Source organism: Pelobates fuscus, chromosome 2, assembly GCF_036172605.1.
Source record: "Pelobates fuscus isolate aPelFus1 chromosome 2, aPelFus1.pri, whole genome shotgun sequence".
Classification (NCBI taxonomy): domain Eukaryota; kingdom Metazoa; phylum Chordata; class Amphibia; order Anura; family Pelobatidae; genus Pelobates; species Pelobates fuscus.
The window spans coordinates 235,468,709-235,490,090 of NC_086318.1; the positions used below are offsets into that span (position 1 = coordinate 235,468,709).

At 39.8% G+C, this 21,382-nt stretch overlaps 1 protein-coding gene across 1 annotated transcript in view; it reads right to left on the reverse strand.

Annotated features, from left to right (window-relative positions):
* Positions 1-255: 255 nt before the first annotated feature.
* IL20RA (interleukin 20 receptor subunit alpha) overlaps positions 256-21,382 on the reverse strand; it is a 53,418-nt gene continuing 32,291 nt past the window's right edge. The window contains exons 2-7 of the mRNA XM_063443276.1: positions 17,652-17,781; positions 16,860-17,026; positions 11,320-11,459; positions 5,828-5,960; positions 4,285-4,421; positions 256-1,266 (exon numbers count right to left, since the gene is read on the reverse strand). Of these exons, the coding sequence (XP_063299346.1) occupies positions 454-1,266; positions 4,285-4,421; positions 5,828-5,960; positions 11,320-11,459; positions 16,860-17,026; positions 17,652-17,781 (1,520 nt within the window). The 3' untranslated portion in view covers positions 256-453. The remainder of the gene's footprint in view (positions 1,267-4,284; positions 4,422-5,827; positions 5,961-11,319; positions 11,460-16,859; positions 17,027-17,651; positions 17,782-21,382) is intronic.

The following is a 21,382-nucleotide window of genomic DNA, read 5'->3' on the forward strand; positions in this document are numbered from 1 at the left end:
GCCTTAGATCTACTCTGCCGGCTGACTTTCAAGGGACATCGGCGCTGGACTCAGGTAAGTGACAGAAGAGGTTTTTAACCCCTTCTGCACCACGGGGAAGGAAGGTTGGCACTATCAAGAGCTACAGTGGCACTACAAATTCCCTTTAATGATGTCTTAGTACTGCACTTTCCACCAGGGAATACACCTAAAACAGTGGGACAGGATAGAGACTATCCTGTCAAAAATTGGTACACAGTTCACGTCATGAAAACTTCACGTCATGAAAACTTTAAGAATATTGAGCAGCAATTCACCTTATCTTTCAGAACTATTACATTTTTAAAAATTCTAAATTCCTCACTGTGAATAGGAGAATTATTTTGTGCCATTCCAGTTTTGATTGTAGATGTTGCAAAATTGTTGATCAAATGTGTGGTATCTGTAAACATTACAAGTTGTTAAAATTGTTGTCTATTCAGGTATTTGTATATGCAGTCCCCACCGTTTCTCTAACTGCAAGAGTTCATTTTCTTCAGAAGGATCATCCAAAGCAAGAGGCATGTAAAGTTTTGAAAGAAGACCTACTTTCACATCCTGGAGGTCCTCTTCACAGTCTGCTTCCAACACCTTCTTAAATACAATAGGCTGAGGTAACTGATGACAGGAAGGAGTCCAGCTAATAAACAGACCATTAGGCTTGATAAGACTTTTGTCAGCTAATTCTTGCAAATACTCCAGACCTTGGTCCACATGTGGGTTTTCCAATTTATGATGGCACACTTTTGGCTCATCAACCACCTTAGGGACATAACTGACTGAAAGTTTCTGTAAAGCATATTCTGTTTTATCAACGTCTAAGGTGCTCCCCTCTTGAACTTGAGAACTTCGACAATTGGTTTTAATACAACCATAATGAACAATGTCATCATCCTTTGAATCAGAAGGTGCTACAGATTGCAGGGGTGATTGTGATTCAGGTGGATGATGTGGCATATCATAAGGTGTAATATTTGTTATGACAACTGGCTTTTTGCATTGTGTTGTATTTGTTTTACAGGCTGGCTCTTGAAGAGTTACATAATCAATATCTTCCACTGTTTCTGTGTTGTGAGAAAACAGAACTTGTTCACTAGTGAATTGTACGTCACTCTCCATTTGTATGTCTGGCTTGCTATTCATGGAAGCTTCTGACATTTGTGGATTACACACATCAGTTGTGATGATGTTAATGGCAACATGTGCCTCTATATGAAATGTTGCATCTTTTCTTCCAGGAGGTAGATTCTGAAATAAACAAAAAGAATGTTATGTTATCCAACAATTTTGATAATTTCAAATACCACAGAATTACTTTTTATTGCTCCAACTAATCCCTGTATTATGATATATGTGCACAATCTGTATTGCACAGGAGTTTTGTTGTAAATATCATCTTAATCATTCCAGGGATGGATTCACCACAGTATCTGGTCACGTGATTTCTTGGTAGTGAACAACATCTATTTCATTCATATTTAACTGCTCCATTCTGACCACCCATGCCAATTTTCACCTATATTCTGACAGCCTGCAGTTCTGATGCTTTTCTACCTCTTCCATTGAAAAAAGTAGCTACACAGCTATAGCTATAGTTAATTGTTTGCATAATGCTTTGGGAGGTGCCTCCTTGCACATCAAACATATGGAGTTGTCATCTCTTATTCCTCTCATCAGTCTTATTCTGATTTCATGGGTTTGCAAATATTAGCCAGCGTCTTGTCTGCAAAGTCCCACCTTATCCTCAAATGCTCTTCATGGGAACTCAAAGATTACAAACTATGTAAACATGAAGACAAACACCTACATGGTCATATAGACTTAAACCCACTTATGCACACGCACAAACACATTCTTATTCATACTTGCTTCCTTCATTCTGTAATAGTAGGGCATACATGTCCTGAGATGTCAGAATGACAGAAGCCACATTATTGGGCATTCTTCCAGGTCTGTGGCCACCATACTTAATTCTATACTTTTCCTTTTATTGATTTGCTGGTAGATGTGGTGGAGAGAGAGATACTATCTCTTTTTCCCAGAACCTCACACAACATATTAGGAAGCAAGGGACAAAATAAAAGAAACACTCCAAGCACCATAACCACGGCAGAACCCTGGGGTAGTGGTTATAGTTCTAGAAGTTTCCTGGAATCCTCCCATAGTTAACAGACAACTGTTTTAGTATGGTTTGACAACTTACCTGGGTTTGCAGATGCAGGCACTTCTGCAGGAAAAGTTGGATATCACTGCAGAGCAAGCCTGACTGATTCAGGACTGCTCTGCTGACACTCTTAGCCAATGAGTGCAATCCTCCCTGCCCCTGCTTAGCTCAGTAGAGCTAACCAGATTGCTAATGGAGATGACCAGAAGCAAAGGCTGGAGGAGTAAATGTCCAGCGAGATTCAAGTAAGTTGGGTTTTTTTTTACATTAAAGTATATTTTGCATATGAATATAAAAAACAGGTAAGTAATATGTTTCTTCAAATAAAGCAGACAAACTCAAAATACAATTTGTGCTGCTTCCTGTGTGGCATGTACATTGTGTTCCCCATTGTGCTATACGGGATTTGTAAACATGATCTGCCCATTGTAATGACCTATGGCATTGCTAAAGGAGGTGAGGGGGGCACAGGGCAATGTCCTCCTTAGATTATTCATTGCTTCCCTGTGTGTCCCCTGCCTAGTTTGACCGCCGCTAACTGTGTTTTGCAGAGTAGGTACCTGCTACTTGATTATGTGTGTATGCCTGAGATTGTGTGTGTGCGTGCATGAAAATTTGTATGTGGTTAATAGATAGTTCCCTAATTTGTTATCCTTAAATACTGCAATCCCACATAAGAATAGCAAATAAGGAAATGATTTACTAAACAACTGAAATATATTTTTCTTAAGGGATTTTCTTAATCTTGGTCTTTCAGCTGTTTAGTAGATAGCTCCCAAAATTGAAACTTTGATATGAGAGTTTCATTAAAGGATCACTCCTTCCCAGCACAGGGTCCGAGCAAACTGCTACTGTATGGAATGTCCCGCCAGCACACTTGTTAAGTTTAAAGCTTAAAGTGGCGGCCACATTAACATATTTCACACACCGGCTGATGGAGGAGAACCAAACCCAGGGACCTATGTAGGCCTCCTCCTGGACGCTCCGTCTTTCCTGAGTGCCTGAATATGTAGTTTGCCCTGATTGCAGAAGGACAAGTACAAATCAATTGCCTTTTTTTTTGCATAGGAAACTCACAGATCTCAGTGTACATGGTTCTACTTGAAGCATGCAATACATATAGATCTAATTAGATGGAGGCTGCTGGAGTTGCAAGGTGTGCCATTATATATTCGCTCAGCCTCCATGACCTGCACAGTATGAAGAACTATTCACAGAGATCTGTGCATGCCTAAGAGACAACTGCCCACAATGCCAGTCCCCCTGCCCTCAATGCCAGTACCCCAGGGCTGGCCCGTCCATAGGCCCAGGTGGGACCACCACTCCAGGCAGCACATTCAGAGGGCACATTCAGAGGGAGAACAAAAAACAGGGCGCATGAAAATACTGAGAACGGACAACAGCTCAATTAGCATGCTCTTCGGTGGGTCCCCACTCAGATCTAAAGCTAGTTTTAACTCATCTTGTGCAATTACAAAAAGAACCAGGCCATTTGCATAAGGGCAGGACAGATCCAAAATACAGGATGGCTCACTCTGCCCGATAGAGAGAGCAACCCCAGACAATAATTTTGCTGCCCCTAGTGGAATGTTTAACCTTCCCCAATCAGTCCCTCTGCTGGGACAGGGGTGTTGGGAGGGGGAGGATAACCTGGGTTGCAGGGACTTCATTCCACTCACGTTCCATCGCTCTGTGATGACTTGCCTTGCGCAACTTGAGTTGTTATTACAGTAGTGGAATGGCAGACTGATTAATCAGGTCCTTGGTCCATAACTGAGTGCCCAAGCAAGCCTCGGTGCGGGGTCCCCTCCACTTAATCTGCCCATGTGGAGGGAGCCCAACGCCTTTGGTCTGCAGCTCCACCGGGTGCAGCACCCTACCAAGTACAGACCCCACACTGTTACCCTCCCACACACAGCCCACCACACTGTCACATTACATACTGCCCCCCCCACACTGTCACCCTCACGCATTGTCACCACTCATATACTGCCCTCCCACAATGCATTTCACCCTTAGAACCAGGCAACACAATGTCCCAATGGCCCTGCAGTCCCCCACGAGTAAATGCATCTTAATAAGTAATAAAGAGTAATACATACCAGAATAGAAGGTTGTGCCAATTGACTGACGTGCACATATTTAAAAATATGATATCCTGTGGCTACAGTAAACACAATGATCAGAAATGTCAAAGCAATTAAAGATATAAGTTTGGCAGCTTCATGTGAACTGTGATCTGAAAAGAAACAATGTAACATTACAATAGGCCCATTCATTCTTCGATATACCATTTTAAATGTTTCAAAATCATTGTAACATCTTGTAGCAAAGAAATAAAACAATATTGATTAGCTGCCACTAAAATCTGAGAGTTGATAATGACAATGTTGAAAAATAATGTGTACAGAAATTCCTTAGTGCTCTGTGCATTCAAATATGTCCCTCCATCTATTGCTGGAAAAGAACACCCATAATTCTATGGCAGCCCTGGATTGGTAGAGAATTATGGGAGATGCACAGCAGGTGTTCTCTTGTAGGACACCCAGATTTTAGGCATTATAAAATTAATGTGTCTTACATAGATGTATATTCTCATAAAATAAAATACGTATGACATCAACTAACTGTCCCTTAGTAATATTCAGCAAGACCTCAAAATTAGGTTCCCGCTGACTGACCTGATGGCATTTTTGCAGGACTTCCAGCTCAGCAATGTTTTCAACTAATCTGTTTAGGACAAACATGTAATTTCACTGATCAGTTGTCAATTTTTTAAAGTGATGGGCCAGTATAGTTGCCAATATCTAGAGTGCGTTCATACCAGGGTAGTGAAGGGCATAGGGCAACAAGGACAAAAGGAGTTGCTTAAAGATATACTGGGAAGTTGAGAGACACAGCTGGAGAACTAATTATATATACACATCTTCAAATCATGAGGATATGCTTTTTGGTCACTCTTCTCTATGGTATCGTAGAAGAGTTATTGCACAGAACTGTTACTTCAATCAAAATGGCAGAAATGGCCAAATGTTAGTTACCCATATGTTGTAGAACTATATTTCTTTGTCATAGCGAAGACTGTAATTGGACAATTTCAGAGGCTCAGATCGATCTGATCAGGTGAGCGGAGGGAGAAGGGAAGGCTAATATAAAAAAAAAAAATCTATCAACAAAAAAACCTTATTCAATTTACAGGGAGTCGGGAGGGAGCACACCGTAGGAGGGAGTGAGGGGGAGGCAAGATTTGTATGTCTGCCGGCAGTGTGCAGAATTGACACTATGCACATAACTGACATTAAGTAGCCAGAGTTCTGGGCTGCTTAAGTCACATGTCTTCAGAGTGGATCTGGCCCCCAACACCCAATTAACAATAATTCAGGATGTGCAGTGGTTCAGATAGAAGCACAGCAAATCCAGGCTCCTACCACCATTAGCACTTCAAAACACTTCAACAAAGATATTAATTCATTTAACACATATAGAATTAACTTCTTAATCTATTTTCAAGTCTAAGATCCATTGGATTGTAAAGAAAAAAATTAAAATAAACAAATACATTGTTAATCCTGATCAATGAGAACTATCAATCATAGCAAGCTAAACACATTAAATTATTCCTGCTTCATAATTTAAATATCTCACCTTCTGGAGTAGTGGCACACACGTTTGGAGAAGAAATCGTTATTTTTTCAAATTCGCCATAAGTAAAAATTACAGTAACACAGTAGGTGGTGTTTGGGGTTAAGTTGTTTTCCCAAAAATTCTTAGTATGCCACTAAAAGAGAAACATATTTTTTACTATATTCTTTTTAGTCTAAGCAACCTAAAATATCCTGAAGAGTTCTAGCTGTATTAATTTGAAGCAATGCAATCATTCACATTGCTAAATTATAGAAGCAATCCATTCCAAATATGGTTGTAGTTGACAGGAATAATGCAACTGACCTACGTGTGTTATGATTATAATTACTTGCTCTATCCCAAGAAAAAGGACTATATTTCATGACTATCTGTGCTATCTAACAGGCTATATGGTAATGGCAATATTGGGCATTGGTTCCTCAGGTATAGCATATATTTTGGGTGCAGATTTTTAGACTGTACAAATTAGTCTGTTCTTCCTACTCACCCTTATAGGGTTCTAACCTTGGAGAGTTAGCTGTAAACTGTAATAATCGTTAGTCATGTGAAGTGCATCAAGTTTTATCTTTTAATGTTTACTTATATGTGCTTATTTTTAAGATGAGCATAAAATATTTTCAATCACAAATATGCTAATCAAGAGTCTCTGGAGCTAAAATCTCTCTCTTTCTACTATGATCAGTTATACAAGGAAATACAATTTTAACCATTCACGCTGTTTATAATTTAGCACACACTTAGACAGTGAAGACAGACTTCAGGGTTATTCACTAAATTATAAAACTGCTAAGAATTCGAAGGTAAATCAAAGCAAATTAAAAACGTTCTGCAAATGTACCCACATTGTGAAATTCCGGCTACTACAATGTTTCATTCACTTATTTTAGTCTAAAATTTAACTCTAAAAATTCCAACAAGTCACCCATTTTAGTTCATAACATTAATAAGATGTGTCCAGATCTGCTTTCTTGCTGTACTGGTTTCTGTAGATCAGCATGGATAAATAATGTCACCCAAAATTTCCATGTTCATAGAAAGCTTAAGAAACTTAATGAGAATGTTAAAGTGATGGGCCAGTTTGCCAACACACTGCCAGTTGGGCCCTTTGCTCTTCAGAAAGATTGTGACTCAAAATACACATTAAACTAATGGCTGGTAATGTAAAAAAAAAAACAAAAAAACACAATATAATGATTTGAGTCGAGCAGCCTCCAGGAATCCCACAGGGCTTGTAAGTGTCTAATTGGATGGAATAATCAAAATACTTCCTTAATAAGGTGCTGTAGCTCAGTCCTGACATAAACCCAACTGAGGTTTTGTGATATAAATTAAAAATCAAGAAATCCCAAGAATATTGGTGAACTAAAAGCAGGTTTGTAACTCAGAATAATCCATGATAGATCAGGGGCTCCAAACTTGTGGTCCACATACCAGAGGGATACAATCCAGTTCCTCCATGAGTAGGTATTGGCGGTTCAACCGCTAGTGGCAGTGAAGCTGTACTACTGAGGTTGGGAACTGCAGGCTGAGGGTCCATTGGGTGGCCCATGCAGGATCCCAGTCATTTGCTGCAGTGCTTTAACAGTGCGACTGGGCCCCTTCTTCTCTCCAGGGAATGCTGAGAGGAAGTGAGAGTTGGTGACTTCCATCCAGCTGACATAGACCCAGCCATGCAGTGGGAGGGGGGCACAAGCATGGTGGGAAACTAGAGGGTGGCTAAAATGTTGACCTGTGTGTGTGTGTGTGTGTGTGTGTGTGTGTGTATTTGTGTATCTCCATGTGTTTCAGTGTATGCATCTGTATGTCTATGTTTGTATCTGTTTGTCTGTATCTGTAAGTGTGTCACTGTTTGTATCTGTAAATCTGTACATCTGTATATGTGTCAGTGTCTGTATCTGTCTTTCTGCATGTGTGTCAGTGTGTATCAGTATATCTGGGCAACTGTACGTGTGTCAGTGTTTATATTTGTATGTCTTTGCATCTACATGTGTGTCAGTGTGTGTGTTTTTCCGCATGTGCTAATGTTTGTATCAGTGTATCTGTGCATCTACATGTGTGTGTGTGTATATGTGTGTGTATATATATATATATATATATATACACACATATATATATATATATGACCATGTGTCTCTATCTGTGTGTCTCAGTGTGTCTGTGCAAATGTATGTGTATCAGTGTTTGTATCTGTGTGTCTGTACATTTACATGTGTGTCTGTGTATCTGCATGTGTTTCAGTGTTTGCATCTGTATCTGTATATCAATGAGCTGAAATGGTCTGGGAGCCTACAGTGTCCCTTTAAGCTGGCTCTTGCTCTTGTGATCAGATTACATTTATGACTAATTTGTTCAGAAATCCAGGAAATTCCTAGTGTTGACATATTTTTCACTGTATGAAAAAGCACCATAATTTATTAACCCCTTAAGACTGCAGGACGTTCTATGCCGTCCTTATTTAGATGGCTCTAAAATCCGCAGGGCGGCATAGAACGTCCTGCGGTCTTATGTACTTACCCGGTCGCCGGCGATCCCACGCCGGCGATCGCGGTATGGGGGACTTACCTGGGAGCCCAGGGAGTCCCCCTCCGTCCTCTTCGGACCCCCAGGGCCATGTGATCGCGAGGTCCTTGCGAGGACCCCGCGATCACATGGACGGCATAGCCGTCCAAGGCAGTGCCAGCAGGGGGAGTGCCTGTAATGACAGGTACTCCCCCTGCTGTCTGAAATTCAAATAAAATCTGTTAACACAGTGTAAAAATAAGATTATATATACTTAGATCATATATATATTTATTATATATATGATCTAAGTATATATATACACATATACACATTTACACATAAATATACATACACTGTCTACATGTATTTTAATATTAATATATACACAATTATATATATATATATTAATATCAAAATACACGTACAATGATATTGATTAAATATATATATAATTGTTATTATATATATATTTATATATAATAAAAAATAAATAAATATATAAATACGTTAAAAAATTAAATAAAAAAATAATACAAAATAAATAGATAAAAAATATATAAACATGCGAAATTTCGTTCTAACTGTATTTTAAAATTAATATATATATATTGATATCAAAATACATCTAGAACAAAATAATATATATCTATATACATAAGTATATACGTATATATCACTAAATATATACCTATATATAAATAAAAATAATAAAAAAAATTATATACATATATATGCACACATATATATATACACACCTATATATATAATAATTCTACGCATATATTTATGTAATAATTTTACATAATTAGGTCATTTTATTAATTACAATTAGCGGGACCTGCCTGACAACCCATGCTGAAACTATAGGGAATTTAATTTGCTAGCACAATATTTAACCCTGTAACTTTCCAAGACACCATAAAACCTGTACATGGGGGGTACTGTTTTACTCGGAAGACTTCGCTGAACACAATAATTAGTGTTTCAAAACAGTAAAATATATTACAACGACGATATTGTCAGTGACAGTGACATTTTTTGCATTTTTCACACACAAATGGCACTTACACTGACGATATAATTGTTGTGATACGTTTTACTGTTTTGAAACACTGATATTTGTGTTCAGTGAAGTCTCCTGAGTATAACAGTACCCCTCATGTACAGGTTTTATGGTGTTTTCAAAAGTTACAGAGTCAAATATAAGGTTTGCGTTTCAGTTTTTTCACATTAAAATTCGCCAGGTTGCCTTTGAGACCGTATGGTAGCCCAGGAATGAAAATTATCTCCATGATGGCATACCATTTGCAATAGTAGACAACCCAGGGTATTGCAAATAGGGTATGGTTTTTTTTTTTTAGTAGCCACTTAGTCACAAACACTGGCCAAAATTTGCGTTCAAATTAGTTTTTTGCATTTTCAAATATTAACACTAACTTTGGCCAGTGTTTGTGACCAAGTGGCTACTAAAAAAGACTGGACATACTCCATTTGCAATACCTTGGGTTGTCTACTTTTGCAAATGGTATGCCATCATGGGGGTAATTCTTATTTCTGGGCTACCATATGGTCTCAAAGGCAACGTAACCAATCTGGCGAATTTCAATGTGAAAAAACTGAAATATGTAACATGCTATATTTGACCCTGTAACTTCCCAAAAACACCATAAAACCTGTACATAGGGGGTACTGTTTTACACGTGAGACATCGCTGAATACAAATATGTGTATTGTATTGCAGTAAAAGCAAACAGTATTATGACATTCACAGTTAGAATGTCACGTAGAACTAAAAAAAATTAAAAAAATCTTATTTTCTCTCATTTTTGTAATATTTTTTTCATATTAAATTATGTTCCATACCTAAATATTTGATGTTAAACGAAAGCCCTGTTTCCCCTGAATAAAATGATATATAATAACTGTGGGTGCATTTAATATGAAAGAGGTGAATTACGGTTGGACAGACATGTAGCGCAAATGCCAGGTTTTGTTTACGTTTTTTTTGGATCACAACTTGTACATTTGGCTGCGGTCTTAAGGGGTTAAATAAATATAGTTTCTAGCAATGGCATGATCATTTTGAATTATATGGTACATACTGCCATTATTTTTGATTTCCCTTTAAATTTATGTGACAACAACATAATTAAAACATGGATTCGGTAAACATTTGGTAAATACATGAGTTTATTTACTAATTGTAACAAATTGCTATCCGATTGCCAAATTAAAGGAACACTATAGTCACCTAAATTACTTTAGCTAAATAAAGCAGTTTTAGTGTATAGATCATTCCCCTGCAATTTCACTGCTCAATTCACTGTCATTTAGGAGTTAAATCACGTTGTTTCTGTTTATGCAGCCCTAGCCACACCTCCCCTGGCTATGATTGACAGAGCCTGCATGAAAAAAAAACTGGTTTTACTTTCAAACAGATGTAATTTACCTTAAATAATTGTATCTCAATCTCTAAATTGAACTTTAATCGCATACAGGAGGCTCTTGCCGGTTCTAAAAAGCTATTAACATAGCAGGGGATAAGAAAATCTTAATTAAACAGAACTTGCAATAAAGAAAGCCTAAATAGGGCTCTCTTTACAGGAAGTGTTTATGGAATGCTGTGCAAGTCACATGCAGGGAGGTGTGACTAGGGTTCATAAACAAAGGGATTTAACTCCTAAATGTCAGAGGATTGAGCTGTGAGGCTGCAGGGGCATGTTCTATACACCAAAACTGCTTCATTAAGCTAAAGTTGTTCAGGTGACTATAGTGTCCCTTTTAAGTCTTTTCTTTTGCCATTTAGACTTTAATTTGCTAAAATTTGGAGTTAAGTGAATAAATGAAAGTTGTCAAGCTGTCTGACAAATATGATTATTTAGTGCATGTGTGCCTTATGTTTCTTTCTAATAAAAGTAATCAAATAACCACTTCATTGTAACCATGCATGATAAATTATCCACAGTTGCTATTTATTTCTCCATACTTACCACATTGTTACTATTTGTGTTTTTCACTAAAACCTGATACTCAAGGTTTGGAAATATATTTGGATCAGGAGGATTAGAAATATTTATGGTAAAGGAATTCTCGCCTGGAATCAGTTTGACTTCTGGAGGTGAAATTACAGCTAGGAAATAAAATAAGATAATGCAGTAGATCAAATGAATACCAACATCATATCATTGATGAACTCAAATGTTTACAACAACAAAAAAGTAGTAGCTGTGCTTATACAGTACAGATCGTTCAATGTTCCAAATTGCCTACAAATTCACACCAGGTGTAAAGGGCATTTTGCTATTAAAAAAAAAACCAAACAAACAAAAAAACTTAGGTTGTTTCTATAACTCCATGCATTACATGCATCCCACTGAAAAGAAATCATTGTGTTTAAACAAGATTAGCAGACATTTAGCAACACCTTAAATGAAGTGAAAATAGTTTTCTAATAATTACCCAATACCCAAAGTATTTCTCTTTGGAGTTTGGATATCAGCATCAGCAGAATGAACACCATAAACACCTCCCCTAACTTAATGACATATACAAGAAACATTGAAAGGGAACAGTTACTTCCCATGATTTTTAAGTATTACGTTTACTTAACCCAATATTTAACAAAGATGTGTTTGTGGGGTGTGAAAAATACCATTACATGTAGAAATCCAAACCTCTTTATCCTGCAACTGGTTGCCTCCATCCTAGCTCTCTCTGTCATTGTTATAAGCTTTGTCTTTTGAAACTGGCAGTTATTGTAGAGCAGTAGTGCCAAAAAGGTAGATCCCCAGATGTTGTAGAACTACAACTACCATGATGCTTTGCATGCCTTCAGAAGGATAAAGCACCATGGAAGCTGTAGTTTTAATACATTTGGTGATCTACCTTTTGGGCACCCCTGGTACAGAAAATGCATACAGAGAAGAGGAGACATTAAACAAGGTTACTTTTTCGTCTCTTTATTTGCAATGTTTGACCTGGCTTTGCCCAGTCCACTCTGTGTTATTATGTGATATAGTTAACCTTTAGTTTAAATTTAATAGAAAAAAATTGAGCATCTTAAAAAAACATTGTAAACACAAGTTATAGGTTAAAGCGACAACATAGTCACCAGAACAATTACAACTTATTGTATTTGTTCTCAGTCCCTTCAGGATTTTTGTAGTAAACAAGGTATTTTCAGAGAAAATGCAATGTTTACATTACAGCCTAGGGATACTTCCAATGGCCACTCCTCAGATCACTACTACAGGTGCTTCATGGGGCAGTGATGCACAGTGTGCAGTACTGTCATTCAGTGTATCCAACCTCTGCATGGATACCCTCTGAATTTTCCTCATAGAGATGCATTGACCCAATGCATCTCTATGAAGTGATGCTAATTGGTCAGGACCGCGTTTGATTTGTGCTTGCTCTGACAATCCACTGCTTTCGCATGGGAGAGCATGGTGATTGTCTCAGGTCATCACTTGTGATTATGTTAGCCACGCAGGCAGATCAGGGGCAGAGCCAGCAGCAGCAGACTGGAATAAAGGTAACATTTTACTATATTTAGGGTGGCTCAGGGGGGAAAAAGGGACTAGATGGTGTTTTTAACACTATACGGTCAGGAATACATGTTCCTTTCACTAAACTCTGAAATCAGAATAGAAAATCCTGATTTCCAGTAGTGTTTGGTGGGGCTGAAATTTGTACTCAGATTGTTAAAATCTGAGCCTGGATGCTGCAAATCTGGACTATGCCTGACAGTGTTAGCAGCCAGTGGACAAATCATTTAAAAAAATACCTGAGTGGCATGAGGATTAACTCTGTGGCAGCTGGCCAGTGCATGCCACAAAAAAACAAAACAATCAGGGTGCTCTACTGAGAATTAAAAATGTAGGAAAGCCTTTAAAAAGGTTTTTCCTGCATTGAAACCTCTTTATGCATTTAGCCAACATAGAGTTCACATGGATTTATTTATGTTGCTTTTAATTTGTTTTTAATTTATTTCCTCTGATTTTTGCGAATCAAGTTATTATTGTTTTTTAATAGTAGCATTGTTAATTATGTTTTTAATTTGATCAATAATCAAGGACATTTAATAAACATCATCTTACGTAGCCTCTTAATTTCTATGGAAGCAATAAGGGTGTCCTTATTTTTAACACATGGCTTGTCCATTTGGCTTTGTTTCTTTGTTAAATAAATCATGACACGGTGTAATATGGCATGTGTTGTTGTTGTTCCTCTGTTGTATTTACATAATCTTAAAATCTGCTGATATGTAAAACCATAGAATTCAAGAGCAAATAGGGTGTGTGTATATATATACACTTCCTGGCCAAATTCATGGTGGCACAACAATGGGTAGATCATGGGCATCCGCAGGAATTTTTCCGGGGGGGGGGGGGGGGGGGGCATAATTGTAATGATATCTATGCTTGGCCCCTTTTTGACAGTGTCATGAAGGGGAGGAGCATAGTGATTATCACATAAAGCCAGGGTGAATAGCGTTTTCACAACTATGGTGTTAGGAATACATGTTTGTATTCCTGACACTATAGTGTTCCTTTAAGCAAATTAAAGGAACATTCTGGTCACCATAACAACTTCATCTAAATTAAAATGCTATGATGCCAGGAAGCCCCTGGGTGCTCTTTCCTTTAAGGGGTTAAACCGCTCTCAAACGGTTTAACCCCAAAGGCGTCCTCCAGCTCCAGGTCCCTCAGTGGTATTCGGCATCTGAAACGGAGTGTCAGGAAGTGCAGATTGACGTCAGGCATGGGTGCCGCTGATTGGCTAGAGTTGACAGTTGACGCTCTAAGCCAATCGCTAGTTCCCGGTTCATAATTTATTTTTACTTTTTTATGAATGGGGAGCTACTGATTGGCTTAGAGTGCCAGCTGACCGCTCTAGCCAATCAGCAACACCCCTACCCAGCGGCACTCTGTGCTTCCTGACACTCAGTAAATAAAAGTGAACACATTAACACTGATATTTTTTTTTACCTGGGGAGATGAGAAGGTCCAGAGTTTCCCTGCCAGGCCCAGGTACCAAAGTCTTATGATGTGGTGTCCAGAATAAAGTGGAAAGTTCACTTCATTTGTCCTTCCTGCTCCAATCTCCTTTTCTTCTCCTTCATTTGACAGTCTTCTTTTTCTTCTGACACTGTCTTCTATATTTGGCTCCTTCTGCTCCTTTACCTTTCTGCTCCTTTCTGCTTATTTTGCACCCTTCTGCTCCTTTCTCATTCTGATTCCTTTCTGCTCCTTGCAGACCCTTTCTGCTCCTTCTCCTACTTTAGCTTTGTGCTCATTGCTGTCCCTTTCTGCTCCTTCTTCAACTTTACCTTTGCGCTCCTTCTGATTCTTTCTGCTCCTTTACCTTTGTGCTCCTTCTGTCCCTTTCTGCTCCTTGCAGACCCTTCCTGCCCCTTGCTGCCCCTGCTCCTTGCATACCCTTCCTGCTCCTTGCTGCCCCTGCTCCTTGCAGACCCTTCCTGCTCCTTTCTGCCCCTGCTCCTTGCTGACTCTTCATTTAGCCCCTCCCCTCATGCCTCACTTGCCTAATCTATAGGCTTCCCCCCATGCCTCACTTGCCTAATCTATAGGCTGCCCCCCCCCCCCCCCCATGCCTCACTTGCCTAATCTTCAGGCTGACCCCCATGCCTCACTTGCCTAATCATTAGGCTGCCCCCCCATGCCTCACTCCCCTAATCTATATGCTGCCCCCATGCTTTACTCCCCTAATCTATAGGCTGCCCCCCATCCCTCACTCCCCTAATCTATAGGCTGCCCCTCCATGCCTTACTCCCCTAATCTATAGGCTGCCCCCCCATGCCTTACTCCCCTAATCTATAGGCTATTTTAACACCCCCCCTTCACCCCATCCCTCACTTACCTGATCTGTAGGCTGTCTCTGGCTGCATGTGTTGCTCCCCTGTGGTTTCAATCAGCAGAGAGAAGCAGGGATAGATGCAGCTTCCTATCCCTGTCGCTCTATACACAGCGCCACCTACTGGCCGGCGCCGGTATTGCAGTTCATTTTAAATCTCACACGAAAAATAGCAGCACAAGCTGAAAAATCCAGAGGGGGGCAAGTGCCCCCCCTTGCCACCCCCTGTGGACGCCCATGGGGTAGATCCTCCCTATTCCTAATTAGACAGGAAGAAAGCATATAAATACCCCTTCCACTCCTTAGTGTATTAGTTCATATTTCTATAGGACAGACTCTGTAATTTTTGACTATAAACATTTTTCATCCTCTCTTCCAGATTATGGCTCTGTACAAAGGTGTTCCCCTGACAGTTCCCCTTTATATATATATATAGGGATATCTTGCAGTGAGCCTATGCGTAGCAAGTGTTATGCATATTTTGTGCATGTATACCTTCATTTAATATATGTATTATCCTGGTTGATACTGCTAGCTTTTCTCTTTGCAGGCATCCTGGTTCCCTGCTTCCTGGGTTGCTTCTGGTGTTTTTCGACAATTCTAAAGTATTTACTTTTTCCCCGATGTTCCCGGCATTTTCACAGTGTTTTTAGCCTCCCGCAAATGTGGTGGACTTCAGGAGGAGTGTTGTCCCGATGCATGTGCAGTTTTGTTTTTTCTCCCGAGCACAATGACGTCATCTATGATGTATTGGCACTCTTTTTGCAAGCAAGAAAGGAGTTTTACTTCAGAGGCATATTACAGAGAATGGGATGGCTTCTGTTTCTGGGCTCCTCCTAAAAATATATTCAAAATCCCTCTACTAAGGACATATTGAAAAAAAAAAGAAATAGAATTCTCTGCACTTGGCTTGGTAAGACATTAATGGCTCTACGGTTATAGATTCTTACTGGCGTATGTCACAAAGACTATTTGTTATACCTAGTGGGGCAAGGAGAGGCCATTAGTAAATTGATTATTTTTGCCATTATCCAGGTCTCAGGTGTTCCTGTTCCTGATGGACTTCAGGCTCATTCTACCAGGTCCCTTTCATCCTCATGGGCTTTCACATTTAAAGTTTCTCTAGTACTGATATGTAGAGCTATGTGGGCCTTTGTTAACTCCTTTATTAGGCATTACAGTAGGATGTCGGCGTGGGTGAATTTGATAGTTTTGGTAAGAGTATTCTTTTGGTATCTAATTTGTAAATATGTACAATATTTTTCATCGTTGGATTGTTACTTTGGTTGTTTCAATACGTTTGCATTTGGTAATTTCAGATTGTGTGTTTTGTCTTCTCCCTTTCTTGATTATTGCTTGGGTATTACTCATTGTTGTGCTGCCATGGATATGACCAAGAAAAGAGAACATTTATTCATACCTACCCTAATTTCCTTTTCCTGGTCATGGTAGCACAACAATCCTCTTCGTGAAACAAGACTAAGTGTCGGAGGAATGGAAGGGATCATTTATACCTTTTCTTTTAATTAGGTTCCTGTCTACATAGGGATAGGGAGTAGCAACCATTGTTGGGCCTATGACCAGGAAATTAAAAGTCTGGTAAGTAGTAATACATTTTTTATTTTTATTTTCAGAAACTTAAACAAGAACTTACGTTTTAGAAAAAACCTCTCTGTTTTTTCCGAGGTGCAACAGCATTTGCCAGTCACATAAACCTTAGCATGGTAGTAGTCATAATAAGGGATTTCCTTTGACAAGTCACACCAGGTTCTATTGAGTTCTCTGCACCCATTCACGATTTCCCAGACTCCTTTACCATATCTGTACAGAGAGAAAGAAGGATTTTAGATAATAGAAAAAAAAAAGACAAAAACAAACAGACCTGAAAAGTTATAAAAATACAGCATACAATGAATAATGAACAATGAAGGAGATTTATCAAAGTTCTGTGAACTAAAAAGTGAGGCAAGAGTGTAAAAGTGGTGCAAACACCATCAAAACCAGTGGGATAAGCAGACACATCCCATTGGTTGATTGCCCCACTTTTAGAAATTTGCACAATTTTTCATATTGCAATACATTGTATTCTAAATCCCCAAATGTATCAAATAAACCCATCTATCTAACAGTGCACTACCAAATATGTGGCCTAAAAGTACATACTACTGGAGGGGCTCTGGCATACTTACACAAAGTAGGTATGGATATATGCCTCTAATGGTTTATGTTACTGAACACGTCACTGATTGTGTGCCACTTGTGAGGGATGGGCATCTTAAATGTCCTGTCACTTCTCGCCAGTAGAGCTGCTACTTATGCAATAAGTATGATAGATAGATTCTCAACCTAAACTTTACTTTAATATAATTACACTTATTATACTTCAAGCTGTTTTGCATAGTGCAATCTAAGAATAAATGCTAAACAAATAATAGGTTTAACTTACATTAAATACTTCACAGTATATAGCAAGTCTCTGTTAGATCCTGAAATATTTGGCGCTGCCCAATTCAGAATATTGTTTGAGTTTGAGTATGTTACATTTTCAGGCTTTGGTAGAGAACATTTTCTTTTCGCTGTAATGTAAAAAATAATGAAATTGAGCCAAAAACAGGAGCAGGTTATGAGCATAATGTAAAGCTTATGTTATACATTGCAGTATAGCAAAAATCACACTACATGATTTATGAGCAGATGCCAAAGAACTACGGTAAACACTGTTACTCATACTGACTAAGCTATATTCTGATATTTCTGATATACAATAACAGGGTTATTCACTTAAGTGACTTCAAAGTGACTTCATTACCTTCAATGCTTAAAGGGTCACTATAGTCACTAGAACCACTGCAGCTTAATATAGTTGTTCTGGCATGTATAACATGTCTGTGCAGGCTGATCACTGTAAACATTGCCTTTTCAAAAATGTATGTATATAATATGTAGCTAGCCTGTAGTGTATAGGTGTGTTTTTGGGCTGTATATTATGTATGTGTGTGTGTGTGTGTGTGTGTGTGTTTATAGGGCCTTTAGAGTGTGTGTGGTGTGTTTGCATGTAAGGACTGTATTTGTGAAGATAGGAGCTGCAGGGGGTGGCATTGTGTGTATTGGTGTGGTAATATTAGGTGGTATAGTGTGTATAGGGGAGTAGTGTGTGCATAGGGGTACAGTGGGTACACAGGAGGTGTATATTGGCATAGTGTGAGTGGAATGTTTATAGGGAGTATAGAGTGTGTAGTGCATTTATATGTATGTATGTACGTACGTACGCAGGAGGTGTAATGTGTGTGTTTATAGAGAGTGCAGTGTATAGGGGGTATAGAGTGTGTGTGTGTGAGTGCAGGGGGTATAGTGTGTAGTGTGTATATAGTGTGTGTGTAGGCAGAGGTGTAAATAGAAACCACGGAGCCCCAATGCGAAAATTCCCCTGGGCCCCCCCCCCACACACATGCAGACAAACAGATACACATGCAGTCACATACATACAGACAAACATACACACAGATACCCATACATACAGACATACATACAGACACATGCAGAGAAACACACACATACACTCACAGATACACACACACTCACTGACACACACACTCAGACACACATACACTTACAGACACACACACACACACTCACTGACACATACACTTACAGACACACACACACACTCAGACACACACACCCATCCAGACACATATACACTCAAACACATATACTCAGACACATACACACTCAGACACACATACACAGACACACACACACACTCAGACACACACACACACACACACACACACACTTACAGACACATACACTTACAGACACACACAAATTATTACTATTTAATGTCCACCCAGCCTTCCTAGGTGCAGGGAGTGTAGTGTGTATGTAAAGGGGGTATAGTGTGTAGATGCAGGGTGTGTAGTGTGTAGGTGCAGGGTTTGTAGTGTGTTGGTACAGGGGGTGTAGTGTGCAGGGGGTGTAGTGTGTGTGTGTGTGTATATATAGGTGTGTATTTTGTATAAAGGGGGTGTATAGTGTGTGTAGTATGTAGGTGCAGTGTGTATATAGGGGGTGTATATAGGGTGTATAGTGTGTGTACTGTGTAGGTGCAGGTGGAAAATAGGGGGTGTATATATAGGGTGTAGTGTGTAGGTGCAGTGTGTATATAGGGGGTGTATATATAGGGTGTATTGTGTAAGTGGTGGGGTACAGTTCATGTATATAAGAGCTGGATAGAGTTAAATAATTAATTTTCTTATTTCATTATTTAAATTAAAAGATAAAAAACGACACATTTACTTTCTTTTCCCCTTATTACCTTGCAGGGGGTGATCCAGTGGGCTAGTGATGTGGCCTGTACCTCCGCAGGGTACAGACCATGCCTTTCTCTCTCAAGAGCTGGAGTTTCACAGCGTTGCCACGGGTTACCGGGCAATCCTCTGATAATATCGGAGATCGCAAGAGAGTTGGCCTGCGTGCAGCCTGGAGGCCCTTTACTCCATTACCAAATTCCCTTCCAGACAATGAGGGAACGGAGCTCTTCTGACCCTCTCTCGGGGCCAATCTGCTATGCTTGAGCCGGCAGGTGAGATTTTTCGATCTCTGCTAGCCTCGGCCCATGGCCATCTCAGCCCACTGGGCATTTGTCGGTTTGCCCGATGGCCAGTCTGGGCCTGCTTCCTATGAACAACTCTAGTGGCTGTCGCTCAGACGGCCACTAGAGATGCTTCTTAGTACAGTGTTGCACATTTGCATTCAGCATCTCCACCCTTTGCATGGAGGGGCTGAACATTCCCCATAGAGATGCCTCCTATGAGAAGATACTGAATGGCGCAGCGTGGCCATTTTCCGAGCTTGTACAATAGCCTCCCAAAGCATGCCTATGGTAAAGCATTGGATAGACTGAGATCATCTAGGTTGATGATCTCACTCATGGAGGTGGTGTCAAACAGTCAAACAGCGAGACTGGTGCATTGTGAGAGAAAAGGTGAGTAATATCACCTTTTCAATTAGATCTAAGTGGGCGCCAAGGATGTAAATAGTTAGTTTAACACTATGGTTTTAGGAATGCATGTTTAGATTACTGACACTTGATTGTATTCCTTCGAGGTCAAATTTATGGTCAATATAGCCCAACTGGTATAACTCTCTATCTTATCTATGCTACCGGTTCATCTACTTTAATCTTAAAGGGACACTCCGGGCATCATAAAATGTTATCTAAATGAAATTATTATGGTGCCAGGAGGTCCTGACTTGCTCCCTTTTAGGGGTTAACCCGTTTTAGGGGTTAAACCTCCTTTGTGCTGCTGCTTGGTTAATTGGGGGAGTTTTCCTTAATTTCCACCTGTGTGGGTTTGTATTCCCATATGAGCACACCCCTAACTCACTGAGCTTGCTCACATTTGTTTAAAAGCTGACTCTGTTAAGTAGGAGTTAAAAAACCCAAAACAGGAGTTTAAACTAACAAGGGGTTTAAAACAGCAAGGTAATTGTGTTACTGTTCTTTATCTGGGAAAATAAGTGTTAGCAAGATGCTGGTTTGACTCAATGCTCATCTTGTTGCATGTATAAATGCCTGGATGTATCTGTCCAGGGCCCATACCCCTGTGACAGGTGTGCGAATGGCTTCTCTGGAAGCTCAGATTGGAGATCCCGGAAGCAAATTGCAACATTGAGGGAGATCGATAATCTTGAGAGGAGTCTGCTGTTCACTGAGCAGAATTTAGTGGGGACAGGTAGTGAAGTGGGAGAGATAAGACAGATGGGGAACAGGCAAGTAGCTGGGTGACAGTGGGGCGAGGTAGTGTGTGGGGGGGGGGGGGGTTGGGAAGAGGAAAGGGCTAGCTAGTCTTGAGTTTGTGCAATCTAGCAGATTTGTCTGTTTGAGTGAAGATGTTGGGAGAGGAAACTGTTCCTTCTAACAGCCGAGGGATGAAAATATAAGGAAAGCTAGACAGGTTGCAGTGGTAGGGGACTCTATCATTAGGAGAGTGGATAGGGTAAACTGCCACTCTGATCGGGTCAACCGGACAGTTTGCTGTCTCCCGGGTGCTCGGGTCTGGCATGTTGCTGACAGAGTGGAGTAATTATTGGGAGGGGCTGGGGATGACCCAACGGTTCTGGTCCATGTTGGTACCAATGACAAAGTTAGAGGAAGATGGAAGGTCCTAAAGA